Source organism: Capsicum annuum, chromosome 2, assembly GCF_002878395.1.
Source record: "Capsicum annuum cultivar UCD-10X-F1 chromosome 2, UCD10Xv1.1, whole genome shotgun sequence".
NCBI classification, from domain to species: Eukaryota; Viridiplantae; Streptophyta; class Magnoliopsida; order Solanales; family Solanaceae; genus Capsicum; species Capsicum annuum.
The window spans coordinates 103,909,901-103,930,737 of NC_061112.1; the positions used below are offsets into that span (position 1 = coordinate 103,909,901).

At 33.1% G+C, this 20,837-nt stretch overlaps 1 protein-coding gene across 2 annotated transcripts; it reads left to right on the forward strand.

The window, feature by feature from the left end:
* Window positions 1–5,316: 5,316 nt before the first annotated feature.
* Window positions 5,317–7,858, forward strand: LOC107858862 (transcription factor TCP20). 2 transcript variants are annotated; one of them, XM_016703664.2, is made up of 2 exons: window positions 5,317–6,466; window positions 7,436–7,858. In XM_016703664.2, exon 1 carries the CDS (start codon window positions 5,545–5,547, stop codon window positions 6,400–6,402), a length of 858 nt encoding a protein of 285 aa, XP_016559150.1. In that variant the 5' UTR covers window positions 5,317–5,544; the 3' UTR covers window positions 6,403–6,466; window positions 7,436–7,858. The 2 variants fall into 2 exon arrangements, with proteins under 2 accessions (XP_016559150.1, XP_016559149.1); XM_016703663.2 differs by having other exon boundaries at window positions 5,318–7,235.
* The last annotated feature ends 12,979 nt before the right edge of the window (window positions 7,859–20,837 follow it).

The window sequence follows — 20,837 nt, forward strand, 5'->3', positions numbered from 1 at the left end:
CCCGAAAAGTGATATTTGCTCCATCACGTTCCCCTAGCCAGGTGTCGTCGTCAGTTAAAAATGCCTCTTTGATTGTTTGACGGTCCCACACGGCAGGAACTAAAATGTTCTTATCAGGTTTTTCCTTTCTCTTGAAACACATTTCAATACTCTCATAGCAAATTAACACTTCTTCGGTCGTAGGAGTCAATTCCACATCCCCGAAGTGAAACACCATATTCTGATCATCCCAAAAAGTCGTAAGCACGTGGATCATTTCAGGCCAACCGTCCATTTTGATCAACGAAGGCAGGTGCCCGATGTGTGTCTTAACAATTTTTGTCTCATCTGGACCCAGGGGTCAATAGACGTAGGGCAGGTTTTCTAATGGGCCTAATACCCCGCTCGGATATTGGGTCGTCCTAGGCTCATGCCTAAAATAGGGTTTTGGTTTCGTTCTATCCTCGGTGTCTAGAGTGGGTTTGAACACTGGTTCTCAAACGAACAACTTGAGTTTGAAAATACAAACAACCATCAGACAACTCACGTGCTAATAAATTATTTGTATTTCCAACACATTTTTGGAATTGATCAATAGGGGCCGGGATACCCACGAAACCCTAAAACAATTTAAATAATGTAGGAATATGCCATGAGATGCGATATTTAAAGTCTACAGAATCGAAACACATAAACACATAAACAGTTAATCAAAAGACGAAATCAAACATTTGGTTAGAACCTAGTTAAAAATCCCCAGCAGAGTCGCCATTTCTGTTTTGTGAAAATTTTGACTTTTGAAAGAGAGTCGCCACTTAATTTTGAAAAGGAATTAAGAAACCTTTATAAAAGTTACTTCAAACGATTCAAAATAGGAAAATCGTTTTAAGTTAGAGATTCTAGATAAGCGGTTCCTATTAACGTTTTAGGAAGATGTTAGGCACCTAAAACGTCCACTAACTTGCGGTTATTCGGACTGTTTGAAAATCGTCTTTTGATTAACTTCGAAAAGATTAATTTGTTGAAATAGTGATTTGATTTTTTTTCAAAAAAAAAGTCTTGTGTAAAATAGATTTAGGCGACTTAGTAGGGATTTTAACTAAGTCTAAACAAAAATAATAAACAAATAAACACATAAAATGGGAAGGGAGGAGAAAGTAAAGGATTTAGGCCATTGGGCCCAAATCAACGAGACCTGTCCTAGTCAAGTTGGGCTTCCGACCCATTTCACCTGTCCTAAACTATTTTTCGAGCCTTTGGCTCGAGTCTTGCTCCACCTGTATTAAATTTACAACTTTGGCTTCGAGGCCCAAATGAATTAATAAAGGACTAAATAAATAAATACGACAACAATAGATAAATAAAGACAACAAATAAATAACCAGAAATGAGGCTCGGGTTTCATCGTCGCTTCAAGAATAGGACTTTAACCCAATTTCCTTCTTTCAACTCCTTGTATCCATGCACTATGGGATCACTTCTGAAGTTAGAACTTTGAAAAAAATCGACTTAGGGCTAGACGGGCCTCAATGGCCCATAATGCACGTGCAAAGAGAGAAGAGTCCATGTGGGACTCAAATGCATCCACATGCAAAAAGAGAAGTGAATTAATTAACATATATCCGAAAGTTAATATTTAAACAAATACTAAATTATCATGTATAAAAAACATGTAAAATTAGTTTAACAAAAGTAACTTCCCATTATGTAACATACAAGAAAACCGGCTTAGGACTGTACCTTATTACTTATTTTCTAATAATTAGTATGATGAATGTACCTTGGTATACACCATCTGAGAGCAATTCATGAATACAAGTCTTGTTTACTTAGCAAAAAGAGTTGAATACACAGTGGGATTGTGTAGAGTACTAACAAGATAGGGCACGCACAATAGAAACATCTTATATATAGATATATACATGAACAAACATCACAGAAGGTTAGTATTCGACTGCCATCAATACCCATTTGACATAGTCCGGCATTGCAACAACATTCAATGTAAAAGATAATTATCCTAAACAACTATCCATGTGAATATATTTATTCTCTTTCCAGTTGCTTGAGGAGAAAGATTTCAAGTAATGGAATCTTTATTCAAGTCTTTGATTCACAGAATGCAACAGAACACTAAGAAAATAAAAATAAAAATAAAAATAAAAATAAAAATCAACCAGCTATTACATGTTGTCACTAAAAGCACTTGCAACTGAGATTTGCAAAGACCTTGATCCCCGTCTTTGGAGGTATATCTTATACGTATCCTGATTACTCCCTAAGTTCTAAAGGAAACTTTCATATTAGAACTGATGCATATGCATTTCGAATGCCTTTTCCTTCACCAACAGATATGAATAAAACAACACTTACAAACATTCAGAGACTTTGGATGCTTCAAAACAAGATGCCTCTCTAAAAGAGATCTTCAGCAACTAAAGTTTGTATTCTAATTCTATTGCACTGCAAAAGGTTCAATGACCTCTCTTTAATTCTAATTGTTTAACTAATACCAAAAGGAATAAAAGAAAATAGGTTCAAAGTATGACATCATTTTAGAGAATAGAACACCAATATGATTTCATTTTAAGTGTAAAATAAAACATCCCAACGAAGATTATGACAAGATGAAATAATCCTTAACAGACTCAACAATCGATCCAATCAAAACCAATACTACGGCTCAAAAATCTCCTCTACTTAAGTATCCCAAAGATATTTAATTTTCGGTAATTGTATGGAAAGCTTGCGACAAGTAGAAACAATAACGAGAATAGGGAAGGATGGACATTTCTTAATCTTAAGCAAAGATAAAATTCCATCTTGGGTATATAAGATCTCATATCATAGAGCAACGAATCCAACCCCAAAATTTGAAAATGCAGCGTACAAAGTGGATAGAAATATTTGCATCAAGCAAGCACGAATATTGAATATACTTAGCTGAACAGAGAAAAATCAAGTGCCTAAACAAATCTTATAGTCCGATTACCTAGAAAAGTCGATTATCACAGATTACCGAAAGGAGAAGAACATATGCAAGTAATCGATAGTTATTCAAATAAAAAGATGAGAACTTAAAAATGGCTATAACTTGACAGATTATTACGCGGTGTATTACAACAAAACAAATTCAACAATATCAATCCATCAGTGAATAAAAAAAATAGTAACATAATCACATAACCATAACGAACCCCACATCAATTATTTCAACACAACATCCTACTGCCTTTGTAGCCTCTACAGTATACAACCCAGCACGCAATATCACCAACACTCGCAACTACATAAGGTTGAGATGAAGTAGACATAGTCAAAAGATAAGTGAAATGGGGTGTTACCTATCTCGTGGCAGCAAAATAGGACGACGAGCTATCATTAAAATCATCTCTATCAGAATCTCACGATGTCGACCACCAATAGCGCGTCTCTTTTTCTTTTTCCTCTTAGAGATTTTGAAACCCCCCAGATTTTCAACTAAGATTTAAAACTTCAAAAATTTTTCTTTCTCTGTTTCCGAATCAGAAACTCACTCAAAAGATTTCCCTTTTCAACCCTCGGATCTCTCCCTAGCAATTTCGAAAACCTAAAATTTCTAAGAAACAGAATTCGAGTTCCCAAAGCTTTTTCTAAACATAATTTCTAAACCCTCAAATTTCTGACCCTTTTTCTTGATCCCCCAATTTTGAGACTCTAATTTTCGAACCCAGACTTTCGAACCAGCCTAAAAAAAGTTTTCTTCTTCAGCTCTTTTTTTTTTCAAAACCTAGAATCTCTAACCCTCTAATCTCCAATCCCTTTCTCAGCTCTCTATGAACTCTTTTATAGAAGGGATTGAGAGCATTCCAGGAATTTCCAAAAATAGCCTATTTGAATTTCGAATTCCTCCCTCTAGCTCTGTTTTTGTCCTCAATCCGCCTAAAATTGGGTTTAGTGGACCAATAGAAATGGGAGAAACGAATTCTTTCGTAGACCCAATGAAAAATCACCAAATATGAACCTAATCCGTACCATTATCCCAAAATATGTGGAATATAGACATTAGATGAGCCAACTCACGCTTTTCTAAAAGCTTCTCGAATTGTCCATGGTATAACATTGCGTAGGATGCGTAAAGAGGATAAAGGCGAGCTAGTTGCGGTTCGATTCGGGGCTGGTCGAGAAGTGTTTGAATTTTGGATTGACTGGTTGCTGTTGTTGCTGTTGAATATCGGGTGTTTTTGTGAAGAAGAGGGATAAAGGGGATTATTGATGTGGGCGGGTTAGGGGTTTTGGTTGGGCTGATATGGGATTGGTTTTGGGCTGATGGTTTTTTTTTTTAAATAAGAAATGGGTTGCTAGGCATCTAGCTATTGAGCCGAAATTGATATGTTGTTGGGTTATAGTGGGTAGATTAGGGATTTGGTCATATAGGGATTTAGGCTATTTATCAAATAGCCAATGAATGAAGAGTTTAGACAATCATATTTAAATCTTAGCCTAATTCAAATTAAATTGACCAATTATATTACAATTATGGTCAAATTAATTTTAATAAAGGTCTAATTTAATAAATTGTCTAAATCAAAATGTCATTTGAAATGAATTAACAACCAATTCAATTCTGAAGCTTCTTGATCCGATAAAATCGAACTCCTGTTCATCCAAATAAACTATTTTTGCAAATAAATTATAATTAAATTAAGATTTTAATCATTATAAGCTTACTTCAACATAAGCTTTGATCATAATCCGCTATTTGTAAAATCAATATTCAAGCCTCAAAATTATATAATTTCATATAATTCAATACGACAATATACAATCGCTACTTAAAAATGGCAAGATTACGTCCAGAAAATGTTTTGAAAATCCTTTATTTCGGATAAGATAAACGTTGTAATTTTATTTGAGAATCGAAGAAACTCCTGAATTAAACTGAATTATGAAGGGCAAAAATTAGATGTCAACAAACATCAGATCACAAGATTTAAAATATTATTACTCCCTTAAATTATATATGCAGTTAAAATAAGATAAATAAATTTAAAACTAGGGAATATAGTTTTTGGAGAAAGAGATGGAATGATTCCGAAAAAAACTTATATGCACTCGGTGTATACACTAAGTCAATATATACATGTTATGTATTTAAATTTAAAGTTCATGTTACTTAATCATAATTAATTAATATATATTTTACTTAATTTAATTATATAATTATAATAAAGAATATTAATTTAATACATACACAGCTGCAGGTAAACCCCCGCCGCTACGGCGCCTGAAATGAGAGCAAAGTTTCACATTTTCTAATTGTTTGGAAGTGACAGAAAGTGAAACCTCCTGATATGACAACATTGTTGGGACTTTCCTCTCTTTTTCTTTTCGCTCTTTTGTTTTTTGTCTCTTCTTTGATGTCACCTTCTACTCTCAAACAGGACACACAAGTAGAAAAAAGAAATCAAGAATCTATTTCTTTCCCCTTTTACTAGTAAACTAGTAAACAAACAGCCTCCTTTTTCCAAGTAGTAATTTTAGTTATTACTATAACTTGCAAGGTAGACCCATACAGTTCCATACATGGATCCCAACCAGCCTAATTTTATCAATACTAGCAACAACAATATTATTATTATTAAGCATGCTGATGATCAGGTAAAAGATGATGAAATCAAGAAACAGCAGCAACAGAAGCAGGTGGCTGTGCCTAAAAGAAAAGATAGGCATACTAAAGTTGAAGGAAGAGGGAGGAGGATACGTATGCCTGCACTTTGTGCTGCAAGGATTTTCCAACTTACGCGTGAATTGGGTCATAAATCTGATGGAGAGACTATACAGTGGCTGCTGCAGCAAGCCGAGCCTTCGATTATTGCTGCTACCGGCACAGGGACTATTCCTGCCTCGGCTTTATCTGCAGCAGCCGCTGTTTCTCAACAGGGGATCTCTGTTTCAGCTGGTTTAGTGGACGAATCAGGCGAAAATATTGCGGGGTCGGATAGTAATAGAGGCAGCAGTAATAATCGTAGGACCAGTTGGCCCATGATCTGTGGGAATTTGGGAAGACCCCATTCGGCCTCAACAGGAATATGGCCCGCACCTCCTCCTGTTGTTACTAGTTTTGGGTATCAGTCCTCATCTGCTGCATCAAGCTCCAGTTTGGGTAGTGAGAGTTCAAATTATTACCTACAGAAAATTGGGTTTCCTGGTTTTGATCTCCCTGCAGCTACAAATATGAATCCAATGAGTTTTACTTCAATTCTTGGTGGCAGTAACCAGCAACTGCCAGGATTGGAGCTTGGATTATCTCAAGAGGGTCATATAGGAGTTCTGAACTCTCAAGCCTTGAACCACATATATGCAAGAATGCAACATCCACAACAGGACCAACAAAATCAGCAACAGTCTCCAGCGAATGATTCTCAAGGATCAGGACACTAAAACAACTTTCAGATAGAAGAGCTGAGTTAGTTTTTTTGGTGAATGATTTTTCATTTGTTAGTAGGTATATTGATTGCAAGTTAAAAAGCCATCCATCCTTTTATCATTCATTTGGACTTTATGTATTGAGTGGTGTGCTTATATCTTGTTTACTAAATTAGACATGGTAAGCACAAATACACATGCAATTTTCTCATGTACTATATGAGGCTTCGGATTGATTCACATCTTTGTACTTGTATGAGGGATTTCTTGCAATCAATTTCAATATATCCAGCATAATGAGATCCCAAGACGCTGCTCTAGTTTCTTCTGTTTGGGATTTGAGGGGAGTGGGAGTAGAGCTTTTCAATCCTTTCTTTGTACAATTCACCACAACACTGCAGCTGTGATAGCTGGTGACCAGAAAAATTAGCCCTTCAGTCTATTGATAGCTCTATAAGTGGCTGGTATTAAATGAATGTAAATGGAGCTGTCAAAAATGGGAATATAGGGAATTGTATGACTGCAAGAGCATAAGTAGGAAAGGAGGTGACTTTCTACAAGATACTGTTTTAATTTAAAGAAGCAACATGGAGATATAAACTAACATGCATTCCTTCTTCAAGCAGTAGGATGCTTTTGCTTGAACATAACAAAATATTGTGTCTTTCAGAACTTCTGTGATCACCATACAGCATCTAGGTCTAAAAGAGAATTCTTGTGGTTTTGTTGACATTTTTAGTGTTGGTTTGTCTTTGAGCAGCTCTCATGTGTGATTGTTGTATGGATATTTACTGAGACTGAGTGGTGTTTGTTGGTCCGCATTGGAAAGCTGGGAAACTATCTATATGGTGTGTGGATATTCATTTTGAACTCCATATATTTATTGTTGTTTACTGATTGAGTTGTCTTCAGAGAGCATCGGTTTTTGAAATGCAGTATAATATTTTTGAGAAATTATCTACTTATGGTAGTTCATTTTGATATCTTTATTTATCAACTGCATTTGGTGAGAGGACGAAGTTTAGTTTCTACCGTTTGTTATTCACAGGTATCCTCCCAATGTTTCAACATGCTTATGCATGTTGCTTTGGTGGCAAAGGAGTAGTATGCTGGATTGGTGAAAGTGAAACAGATGCTGCTACTTATGACGGGGCCAAAAGGAGAAAGAGTTACCGGCCTCTAAATGCACTTTGTGACTATTTTATGTTGTTTTTACAATGATGATAAGAGTTTATGAAGGCTTTTAACCTGGGATTGAAATTGATCGAGTCAACAGGCTATGAGGTTTATCGCCTTGAAATTGGCTTAAATTAAATATGATGAGCTTATCATTATATTTTAACCATTCTTGCAGAAGTGTGCAGCAGGTCTACCAACAATTTTCTTTTGGCATGCTCAAATGATTTTTCTCCCAGCACACGCTGTAATTAATGTGGTCTGTCGCATCAAGCTAATGATATCATTGATATGTTCTATTTTGGCTTATGTTATCAATAGCCCCTAAAACTTGTTTCAAAATTTCACTTGGATCTCAACCCAGATTTGAACCTATTAGACACTTAACCCACTCAAAATTTGATCCACCTCAGCCTTTTTTTTGCCATGTTTCATCAAATCTCCTGCACGTGTTACTATGCGTTGCTTACCTGAAAAATTAATCCATTCAACATTTTTCACGTGGATTAAACATATTGACGTTTTTTTATTGTTAATTATGCTAAATCAGCTTTATTTTTGCATAGTACTTTGGGGCAAATCTTTCTCCTTATTGATCTGAAAATTGAAATATTTTCTTAATTTTCCTTGTATTCTTGAAAATTTGGTTCTTGGTGAAGTTGATTTTTCTTTTTCATTTTTTTGAAAATTTAGCAATAACAATAGACTCCCTCAGTTCTGGTTTTCTGGCAAGTCTCGCCGGAAAATGCATCCCATCAGAAAATTCCACCAACCACCATCAAGCACTAATTTGGTTCACAAAAGCTTTGATTCATGCTAAATCAAATCATTTCCGGCAAAATTTTATCGGCGAAATGCCACCATCCCCACCGCTAACTCCGACAATTCCGATCAGCCAACCAAAGAACAACACCGGCACATCATTGAAAAACTAAAAAGAAATAAGATTGCTAAGAATTGTAAAAAAAAAAAAAAAGAATTTAACTGAAGATTCCTTGCCACATCAACACTTTGTGCCGGATAAGTATAGATTTTGAATAATTTAGGTATGTGATAGGTTCAAGTCTAAGTTGAGGGGTCCAAGTAAAATTTTAAAATAAGTTTAAGGAGCTATCGATGACTTCAGCCTTCTATTTTCCATGCTGATCTCTAAAGTTTGCTATCACTCAATAGTGAGTGTTAGTTCTTTTGTGATAGTTCATTACCTTATACTTGTTCTTGGATATCTTTGGAAGGAAATTCATCTGACCTTTATCTTATTGGTTGTATTGTCAATATAAAACAGACTGAACAGTGAACAGGTCATTGTGTGAAGGCTGAGTGTGATGATGCCATATGAAATATATATAAGGTAAAAGAGTAAATGTGAATTTCATTAGATAACTTTAACCACAGGGTACAGAGTTCAGCAAAATTTTCAGCATGTATAATGGAAGTGGTGTTAGAATTTGTCCTAAATTTTCTAGATTTTTTATCATAATTAGAATTACATTTTTTAGTGGATAAGATTTTCTTATATGAAAAAAATCACTTCCATAATTGATTAATCATTTCTTGAAGGAGAAGTTGTGGATTTCTATAAATAAAAGATCTTTACTTCTGATACAAAATACGTTAACATTCACAATGTCGTAATCATAAGAGTCTTGTTCAAGGAGATTGTCTCTCAATAGTTTTATGCTTCTTAATATTCTCCCCGTTTAAAAAAAAGTGACTTATTTTGATTTGACACAAAGTTTAAGAAAATAAAGAAGATTTATAAATCTTGTGGCCTTAGATTAAAGTTGTGTCAAATGTACAAAAATACCCTTTAATCTTGTGATCCTAAACATGTCATGTGAAAAGTTGAAAATAAAATATTGTAAAAAAGGAAAGAGGTCATTCTTTTTAAAACAGAATAAAAAAGAAAGTAAGTCCTTCTTTTTTAAACTGAGGGATCGAAGTATTAGTTTTCATAATATGTCGGTCACTTGACCAAATATATCAATAATGTATTTTTTAGTATGTTTTTCTTTATCATCTGATTTATCGTTGCTATGGTTTGTAATTATTAGCTTTTGTATGATGTTCTTTCGGTTTCAACAAGTGTTATAATAGCCGATAATTAAGATTGAGAATATGTTAAAGATCAAAGTTGCAATCAACTTAATGACAGTGAAGATTTTGTCCAAAAAAAATAAAAAATAGTCCAAAGTCACTTGCCAAACATATCAATAATGTGTTTTTTAGTATGTTTTTCTTTGTCTTTTGATTTATCGTTGCTATGGTTTGTAATTATTAGCCTTCGTATGATGTTCTTGTTAGGGTTTTTGTGCTGATTTTCTTACTATATTTAAGTTTTACTTTTTCTTAAAATGAAAATAAAATTTACCATAATTACTTTTATTTTTCCCGAAAGAAAAAGTAAAATTCTTTTTCATTTTTGGCTAATCTCTTTTTTGAAGGAAAGGTTTTTGACATCTATAAATCGAAGACCCCTTTCTCATACCATAATACAATAGCATCCACAATGTAGTCATTAAAGAGTCTTTGTTTAGGGGGAGATTTCTCCCAATAGGTTTAATATTTTTCAATATTATGTTTTATAATATGTAGGCCGATTGACCAAAATATATAATAATTTAATGATTTTTAGTATGTTTTTCTTTGTCGTCTGATTAATCATCTTATGGTTTGCAAATTTTAAGTTTCCGCATGATGCCCTCTCGATTTTGAACCCAACAGTTCTAGCGATTTCAATTCCAACTAGTGGTATAATAATCAATAATTAAGATTGAAATATGTTAAGATCAAAGTTGCAATCAACTCCACGATAGTGAAGATTTTATCCCAAAAGAAAAAAGAGTAAAGTACTATATGTGGAGGAAAAGAAAATATTTCAAATATACCAATAATTCTGTTGCCTTTTAACCCCTGATAACTTTTAGCACTTTAGAGCTCTTTTCATGTATACTTGAACTTCACTAGATATCTCTTCGGTAAATCTTCTCCTTCATTTGACGACTTTAGCATTCTGAAACTTGGATTCCTCAGGCCCAATTCAATATAACACATCAGCCTTTGCATCTTCATTGTTTGAATTTGATTCCCAAAGTAAAGTCGGTATAATCAACTCATAGACAGTGGCATTTACCTCAAAGATTTTAGTCAGTTTAAAAAAAAAAATATTTATTAATGTGACAACTCCTTAATCTCAACTTTTGCATGACGTATTTAGTGCTATAAGATCAAAGAATATTTTAATATAAATATTGTGCATATCTTTAATTTAAAATCATATGATTTAAATTTTATTTTATTTTCTTCACTCTTATATCAAGTTAAAATAAGACAAACAAATTAAATCAGAGTTGAAAAGGAGTAACACTTATTTCTCAACATGCTAAACAACTCATATATCAGCTGCTTCAATCGTGAATTTACTATAACATCCCTAATTAATTATTATAAATTATTTATGTATTAGAAAATTAATATTATTTAAAAGTAAAGTAGATATTTACGCTGTATCTGCTTCAGCTGCTTCAACCGTGATTTTACTATATCATCCCTATTAATTATATAAGTCAATTATGTATTCGAAAATTAATAATACATAATTTAAAAAAGGTAAAATAGATATTTATGACATGCCTACTTTGGCTGCTTCGATCGTGATTTTACTATATCATTCCTAATTAATTATTATAAGTCATTTACATATTAAAAAATTAATAATATTTAATTAAAAAGTATAGTTGACATTTATGGCATGCATGCTTCAGCTACTTCCATCATGATTTTATTATATCACCCTTAATTAATTATTATTATTATAGATCATCTAAGCATTAAAGAATTGATAATATTTCATTAAAAAAAAGAAGATAAAATAGACACAAAATTGTAAGTTAGCTGTTGATGGTTTAAATTAACTTGACGACTTATATGGAGTCCACTTAAAAAAATTTCCTCAAGTACTTTTTATAGACGCTTCTAATTAGTTAATCATTGATGTTTTAAATTAACTTGACGACTTATACGAGATTCACTTGAAAAAATTTCACAAGTAACTTTTATAGTAATTCTATTATATCACTTCTAAATAGTCATTAAAAGTTATTTAAGTATTAGATTATAAGTAATATTTAATAACAAGGATAAAATAAAAAAATTATAAAATAAAAATGATCAGATAAAGTATTTTGCAATAGTAAAATCTATGTCAAAAAAGTATGAAAGTAGTATACCTATTGAGATCTAAATGATTGGATTCAAACAAAAAATTAAAATACATAATTATGATCTAAGATCTGAGTGATTAAAATATCAATTTTTATTAGGTACAATTAAATGAAGCATAAAATACGTAAATAAGAAAATTAAATTTTAATTTTTTAACAACTTTTTTATTTCGGTGATCGACATGCTTGTCGACCAGTGTTTGCTTCATAAATTTACTATATCACCCCTAATTAATTATTATATGTCATTTACGTATTAGAAAATTAATAATAAATAATAAAATAAATAAGTAAAATAAACAGTTATGACATGTCTGCTTCAGGTGCTTCAACCTTAATTTACTACATCACCTCTAATTATAAATATTTAAGTATTAGAAAAAATAATAAATTTGATTAAAAAAAGTAAAATAGACATAAAATGATAAATTAAATCTTTATGTTTTAAATTAACTTGACATCTTATATGAGACTCACTTAAATTATTTTCGCAAGTAATTTTTTACAACAGTTTTGCTATGTCACTTCTAATTGGTTATTATAAGTCGTTTGAGACATGTCTGTTTCTCTACTTCAATTATGATATTTGCTTAACTCTCGAAATTATATCAGTGTCACTTAAATTGGAATAGAAGAAAAAATATTAGAAATTAGAATAATTAAAAAATTAAATTATTTAAAATTATTTAATAATGATAATTTATTTCACTGCTTTCATAATAATTTTAAAAATTGAAGCTTAGCATGTTGAGCTTGTGCTCAGCAAAGGCCTATCTCCACTAGGATATATATAAGTGGCTTGGAATCAGCTGGAGGTAGTTCTCCCTGCTTACCGACCAAGCCACTTTTTATACATTATATTATTTTTTTCATTAATTTATTTGATTTATTTTTTATTTGTTATGTATTTAATAGAAAAGTTACTATATATTTAATAATTAACGATTTAAGATATTCGAAATGCATAAAAAGGTTTGTTCACTTTTGAAATTTTATCAGCCACATCACTTGTATATAAGTAGAAAATAGCTTAAAAGATCATAAATCACAATAATTAACAACTTAAACTATTATTGACATATAAAAAATTGGGATAAAAGTAACACATATTATTTAAAAATAGTAGAAATAATATAAATCACAATGATAAAAATCGAACACAGTGAGAAGATTGTTTTTCTATTAACTTCAGTATATTTCAATGATTACAATGCTGCAACTTTATACAAAAAGAAAAGAGATCTAAATGGTAAGATAATACACAATAATCAATACAAACACCTAAATGGAAAGATAATCAACATTAATGAAAATAGAATAAAAATAATTTAGGCTCCAATCCCACAATCACTCATTTTACTTTCTGAATTAGCTCACTGTACAGCTCATTGCAACACTCCCGCTTAAGTTGATAGGTAGATGTCTTTGATACCCAACTTGTCCAATGAGTTATTAAATGGTATACTTGGAATAACTTTTGTTAGCATGTCTGCTAACTGATCTTCTGATTTCACGTGTGAAAAACATATTATTTTCTCTTCAAGTTTCCCTTTAATGAAATGCCAATCTACTTCAATATGTTTTTTCCTTTCATGTTGAACAAGATTCTGAGCAATTTGTATAGCTGACTTGTTATCACAGAACATCTTTATCGTTGAACTTGAGTCAAGACCTATTTTTGTTAATAATCTCTACAGCCAAAGAAGTTCACAAATTTCCTTCGTCATACTTCTGAATTCTGCCTCTGCGCTAGATAAAACCACCACTTTTTGTTTCTTGCTTGTCCAAGTACCTAAATTTCCTCTAACAAAGGTCAAATAACCCGATGTTGATCTTTTATCTATTGCACTCCCAGCCCAATCCACATCTGTATAGCCATTAATATTCAAATGACTATGTTTCTTAAACATAAGTCCTCTTCCAGGAGACAACTTAAGATATTGCAAAATATGAGTAATCGCCCCCATATGCTCTTCACTAGGATTATGCATGAATTGACTAACAAGACTCACTACATATGTTATATCCGATCTTGTATGGGATAAATAAATCAACTTGCCAACAAGTTGTTGATACCTCCTTTTGTTTGTTGGCGTCTGGTTCAGATGCTCCTTTAGTCCATGATTTTGGACTATAGGAGTGTCAACTGGTCTACAATTGAGCATTCCTGTTTTGCCAATAAGTTAAGAACATATTTTCTTTGGGAAAGGAAAATTCCTTTGCTAGATCGGGCCACCTTTATCCCAAGAAAATACTTAAGCCCTCCAAGGTTCTTCATTTCAAACTCTGTAGTTAAATACCTTTGCAACTTTGTAATTTCTTCTTTGTCATCCCTGAAATTATCATATCATCAACATAGATAATTAAAGTTGTGACCATACCTCTTCGGTGATTCAAGAATAAGGTGTGATCAGCATTACCTTTCTTGTAACCTCGTCTCTTCATGGCCAAGCTAAAACGTCCAAACCACGCTCTTGGTGACTGCTTTAATCCATATAATACTTTGTTTAACTTGCATACAGTTCCTGCTTGTGAAGTAACAAAGCCTTGTGGGATTTCCATATATACTTCCTCTTTAAGATCACCATTTAATAAAGTATTTTTCACATCATATTGATGTAATGGCCAATTCAAATTAACAGAAAGTGATAGTAGTACTCTCACGGTATTTAATTTTGCTACAGGAGAAAAAGTCTTTGTATAATCTATAACATAATATTGAGTGTATCATTTTGCCACAAGTCTCAAATTGTAGCGGTCAATCAATCCATCAGCACTGTATTTGATAGTAAACACCTACCTGCGTCTGACCACTTTCTTTTCTTTAGGTAATGGTACTAGTCTCCATGTATTCATATTCTCCAGCGATTCTATTTCTTCTTTTATTGCTTGAGTCCACTTTGAGTCACTTAAGGCCTCCTGTACAGTGCTTGAAATATTTGCAGAGGATAGATTATCAGTGAACGCTTTGAGTGATTTTGTCAAATTATGTGTTCTAACATAGTCAGCTATTGGGTATTTTGCTTTTTTCTCTTCAAGATCTGGAAAGTATCGATTTGGTGGTTGTCCTCGATTGTGCCTAAAAGGGAGTTTATATGTGGAAGGACAATCTTGTTCATTATTAGGAGTAGAATTCAGAGATTGTACCTCAAGAATGCCCTCAGGATATTGGTCTTCGTGTGGTACTAAGCTTTGAGTGACAATTTGTTCTGTCAGCTACTCATGTGTATATTCTAGCCCCTCCTACATATCCTTTTGTATACTTACACCATGTTTTTCAAATTCTTCCGTCAATCCAACTATGTCATTCAAAGCTGGATTTTCTTTAAAATGTCTAATTCTCCCAATCATTTGTACTCTACTCTTCAATAAGTTTCTCTTCCTGAAGAGAAGAGTCTATATGGATCTCAGAAAAAAATAGTTCATATTCTAAGAAAGTAACATCCAATGTGACATACAACTTTCTACTTCTGGGATCATAGCAGCGGTAGCCTTTCTTATGATCACCATATCCAAGAAAAACATAATGAACAGCACATGAATCTAGCTTAGATCGTTGATTTTTGTAGATATGGACATAGACTACACAACCAAATATTTTGGGTTCAAGCATTAGTACCAACAGTAATGAATAATGATCAGCAAGTGTCTGTAATGGAGTTTGAAAGTTCAATACTCGTGACAGTATCCTATTCAGCAAATAAACCCAGTACAGACTCCATCCATCCAATAACATCGAGGTTTTTTAGATGCTATCAAAAGAGATCTAGCAATTTCCAAAATATGCCTATTTTTCGTTCTGCGACACCGTTTTGTTGTGGTGTCTGAGTGCAAGATGTTTCATGAAGTATTCTATTCTCTCAAAAGTAATCAACAAACTGGTTACTTGCATATTCTCCACCATTATCTGATCGTAAAACTTTTAAAACAACATAGAATTAAGTCCTTATCATATTATGAAATGAACGAAAAATTCGAAACACCTCATCTTTACCTTTCATCAAATAAACCCTAGTCATACGTATACAATTATCTACAAATATCACAAATCATCTAATACCCGAAAAAACTAAGATAGGTGTTGGACCCTAAGCATCAGAGTGAATTAACATAAATGGTTTTTCATATTTATTCAAACTTATTGGATATGAAACACGATAAATCTTAGCAAGAATACAATCTTCACATTTGAACTTTGTTTCATCTAAATTTAAGAACAAACTTGGAAATAATCGCCTTAAATAAGGAAAAGATGGATGTCCTAGCCTGCGATGCCACAACCATATCTGTTTTTCCTTGTTACTCATTCCCTGGGCTACATTTGTCAAGCCACAGTTATAATCATCCATGTAACATAGGCCTCCTCGCTTAGTACCAGGATCAATAATCTCCTTAGTGGGAATATCCTGAAATAGACAAAACTTTGGATATATTAGTGCACAAAAGTTCAAGTTCTCTGTCATTTGACCCACAGATAATAATTTATTGGAGAGAGAGAACACAAGTAAAGTATTTTGTAAAGAGAGATTTAGTGCTAGTATCACTCCTCCAGCCCTTCCAACAGGATATATCACTCCATTTGCATTAACTATGCATGCGCATCTAGGTTGAGTTGAGTCTACTAAATCACGAGAATCAAAGGTCATATGGTCGGTTTCCCTTGAATCAATAATCCAACCATGATTACCTAAATCATTATGAGCCATAGAATTGTTGACACTTGCAGGTGAAGTATTCTCAAGTTGTGATATTAGCGTCAATGATTCAGCTCTTTTTGAGTTATCTCCAGTGTTTTCCAATGATGCTTTATCAACCTCCTTCTTCCTTTTTTTTTTCTGTTCATACCACCATTCTGGAGGCCCATTCAATTGGAAACATATTTCAATTGTATGTTTAGGGTTTCCACAGTGTGTGCAACCACCTCTTCCTTCTTATTGCTTTTGTTTTGATGTGTTATTCTTGCCATTGATCATTAGTTGAAGAGAGACTTGTCATTGAGATCCTTGTCCTGCCCTTGAAATCACAGTTGCACTACTCATGTCCTTATCTTTAGTCAATATTACAGATTGCCTCAGGTCTTCTCGCCGAACAAGTGCATATGCTTCCTCTACAGTAGGAAATAACTTGAGTTGCAATAGATCGCCTCTGATTTTATCAAGTCTGTCATCAAATCCATCAAGAAAAGTATATACTCTATCTTCATATAATATAGAAATATACTTTTCAATGTCAGATTGACATTTCATTGGATTTGGTCGACGAAAATTGATTTCTCTCCACAAGCCTTGAAGATGTTTGAAATACGTCTCAATAGATTCCCCTCCTTGCTTCAAATTCATCACTTTTCTCTTCAAATCATAAACTTAAGAAGTGTCGCCTCCATCAAAATATGTTATGGCAATAGCATCCCAAACTGCTTTTACTGTTGGAAATCGGATGTAATTTCCAATTAACTTGGTATCCATCGAGTTGATTAACCACCATCGAGTTGATTAACCAACTCTTCACCAGTGCATTTTCTGTTCTCTATTTTCTGAATATGGAATTTGTTTCTTCTGGTGGTTGAAGATCTTCATTAATATATCCCAATTTGTCTTTTTCAGATATGTACATCTCTACAACCTGGGACTAAATCGCATAGTTAGTACCATCTAGTTTGATACCCTGTGGAACAACAAGAGCTTCATAGCTTGTTGTAGTTGATGTATTGCCCATTAATGTGATAATTTTGATGTTAGTTCAGAAAACAGGAAACTCTCAAACCCAACACCGGACCTCCCAGTCGTTGGAGTAGTTTCCCTCATAATCTAACTTCTATCCTGCTTCCACTTTTTTTTCAATCTCTCTCTATATTACTTGCCCTTTCTCACGGATTCGAACCATGCTCTAATGCCATGATAAAAATCAAACACAGTAAAAAAATTATTTTTCTATTAACTTCAGTCTATTTCAATGATTACGAGGCTGCAACTTTATACAAAAAGAAAAGAGATCTAAATGGTAAGATTATATACAATAATCAATACAAACACCTAAATGGAAAGATAATCAACATTAATGAAAATAGAATAAAAATAATTTAGGCTCCAATCCCACCAATCACTCATTTTACTTCCTGAATTAGCTCACTGTACAGCTCATTGCAACATAATTAACAACTCAAAATATGTAAAACTATATGTAAAAAATTCGATTGACTCTCTAAATTTCTTAAGTGTCACATAAATTGAGATAGAGAGAGCAACATATATTATTTGAAAATTATGTAAAAATCAAATAAATTACAATAATTAACAACTTAAAATATTTAAAGACCATAAAAAACGTGTATAAATTATAGAGAAAAGGATAAAAAATACTCCTCTACTTTCATAAATTGGCTAAGTTTGCCCCTGGTTAAACTATGGGGTCAACTATGCCCTTGCCGTTACCAAAGTATGCAAATATACCCCTCTTTTTAACTGTTTTCCATGTAGCCTAATAAATGTGTGAGGTGGACACCACGTGGCATGCCAACTTAGTGCCAAATATTTATATTTTTTTCATTTAATTTTTCTTTCTTTCTTCACAATTATTCATTCTATTTATCGTTCCATTTTTTCTCAGTTTTCTATACCATGTTTCACATTGCTTTTTGCCTACTCTGTCGTTATTCTTGTTTTTTTCCATAGTTATTGCTCTAATAGATGCCTTTCCATTGTGGTATAGACGTTGCCTTGCACACCTCAGTTTGATTGCAGAGAGAATAAATCTCATGGCTTCCACCACTACCTCACTCACACTGCGTACTCTCTCACCCCGTTGTCTGCTAAATGCAAACACAAATCCTCCTACAAAGAAGACGTCGATGGCTCTCCCAGGTCGGAGGCAATTAATCTCTCTAGTAGCAGCGACAACAATACTAAAAGCACTGGAAATGCCGTCAAAAGCTGAGGATATTGGCCTCTTTGGATTGCGAAAGAAGCTTAAGAAAGTAGAAGAGGAGGCAGAAGAATTAGTGAAGGAAGGATTCGAGGCAGCAGATAAAGGAATCGTAGCAGCAAAGAAGGGAATCGTAGCAGTAAAGAAGGGAATTGAAGTGGCGGAGAAAGGATTGGTGAATGTTGAGAAGGGGATTGAAGCAGCAGTGGAGAAAATCGAGAGTACCGTGAGTTTTGGTGGGTTAGCACAAGATGGAGTTGTGACTGAAGGTGAATTAGTTGGGAGTTTTGGTTGCTGGAGCTGTTAATGGTATTTTAGGACCTGAATGCAATGTGAAACATGGTATAGAAAACTGAAAAAAAATGGGAACAGTAAATAGAATGAATAATTGTGAAGAAGAAAAGAAAAATTAAATGAAAAAAATATAATAAATATTTGGCGCTGAGTTGACATGCCACGTGACATTCACCTCACGCACTTATTAGCCTACATGAAAAATAGTTAAAAAGAGGGATATATTTACAAACTTTGATAACGGCAGGGGCATAGTTGACCTCATCGTTTAATCAGGGGCAAACTTAGCCAATTTATGAGAGGGATATTTTTGACCCTTTTTCCTAAATTATATATAAAATTTGGTTGACTCTCTAAATTACATTAGTGACATATAAATTCAAATAATGAAACTAACATGTATCGCCTAAAAATTATATAAAAAGTATTGTATATCATTAAAACTTTAAAATATTTAAAGATCGTACAAAAAATTTAATTGACTTTCTAAAATTTATCTATATCATATTAAATTGAAACAGAAAAATAGCATATATTGGGTGCGTGTTTTCAGGGGCTTTGTGTCCAAGTATATATAGTACTAACTTATATATGTCGGTGATGCTTCCAAATCAAGGTGTGACAATAGATTAAAAAAAGGAAATGAATTAGTTAATAATTGTAATGAATAAAATATGAGCTAACTGTTTAGATGCAAACTCACGACCAGCCCCACCTCCAAAGGATGACTCCATTTTAAAATTGCTAGAAAGGGAATTGTAGGTTTCTTTTTCTTTACTAATCTATTGAAGGAAGATTATTCTGTTTTACTGGACGTTTGAACTTAGGAATTGGGATGTCTATGCGTAGAATGCCTTCTTGATTCTAGTAGCTATTTTATAACGCGTCTTCCCTTTTTAATAGTTCCTTCTTTTCAATTGTTTATCTAATTTTACTTCCTTCCTTTCAATTATTTATCTAATTTTAACTTGAAACGATATTTTAAGAAAATTTTAAAATTTTATAATATTAAACTAAATATATATAAAATATATCAAAATATATTTAATCATTTAATCTTAAATATATCATTTAAAAAAATAAAATTAAAAGTTATCAAAAAAAGATACAAAAAATATTCCTTTTAAAAAGTTTTGTCGGAGGGAGTAATAAAATAATGGCATGCATATCAGGGAGGGACGTATTATTAAAAGCAAATGACTTTCCTATTAGTGCTCAGAATTATCACTTCATCTTCACTGATCATCGACTTCATCGGTCCTAAAACCTTAGTTTTGTTCTTTCCAATTCATAATGAATCAAAAGGATCAACATAAATGGGAACTGCCATATATTGGCGATTCCGTATCCAGGGAGGGGCCACATCAATCCTTTGATGAATCTATGCAAGCTCATTGCTACAACCACACCAAATCTTCAACTGGTGATCACTTTTATTGTAACCGAAGAGTGGTTCAGCTTTTTGAAATCAGAGCCAAAATCAGATAATATCCAATTTCGTACTATCCCAAATGTAATTCCATCAGAAAAGGATCGAAGCAGAGATTTATTGGGCTTTGTAGAAGCCGTGTTTACTAAGATGAAAGCTCTTGTTGATAGTATACTTTAACAGACTGCAAAAGCCCAATGTGATTATAGCTGATTCGTTATTGCCGTGGGTAGTCCATATTCGAGAGCGGAGGAATATTCCGATGGCTTCATTTTGGACCATGTCTGCCACTATTTTTTCCATCCTTTATCACACCACCAATTGTTTGTTGCTAAAGGACATTTTGAAGCCGATTTGAAAGGTACTACTTGTCTTTTTTCTTTTTGGCTACAATTTGCAGTTTTAGT

What these genes read in the sequence shown, in the direction of transcription:
- LOC107858862 (XM_016703664.2), top strand. Translation starts at nt 5,545, where the DNA reads ATGGATCCCAACCAGCCTAATTTTATCAATACTAGCAACAACAATATT.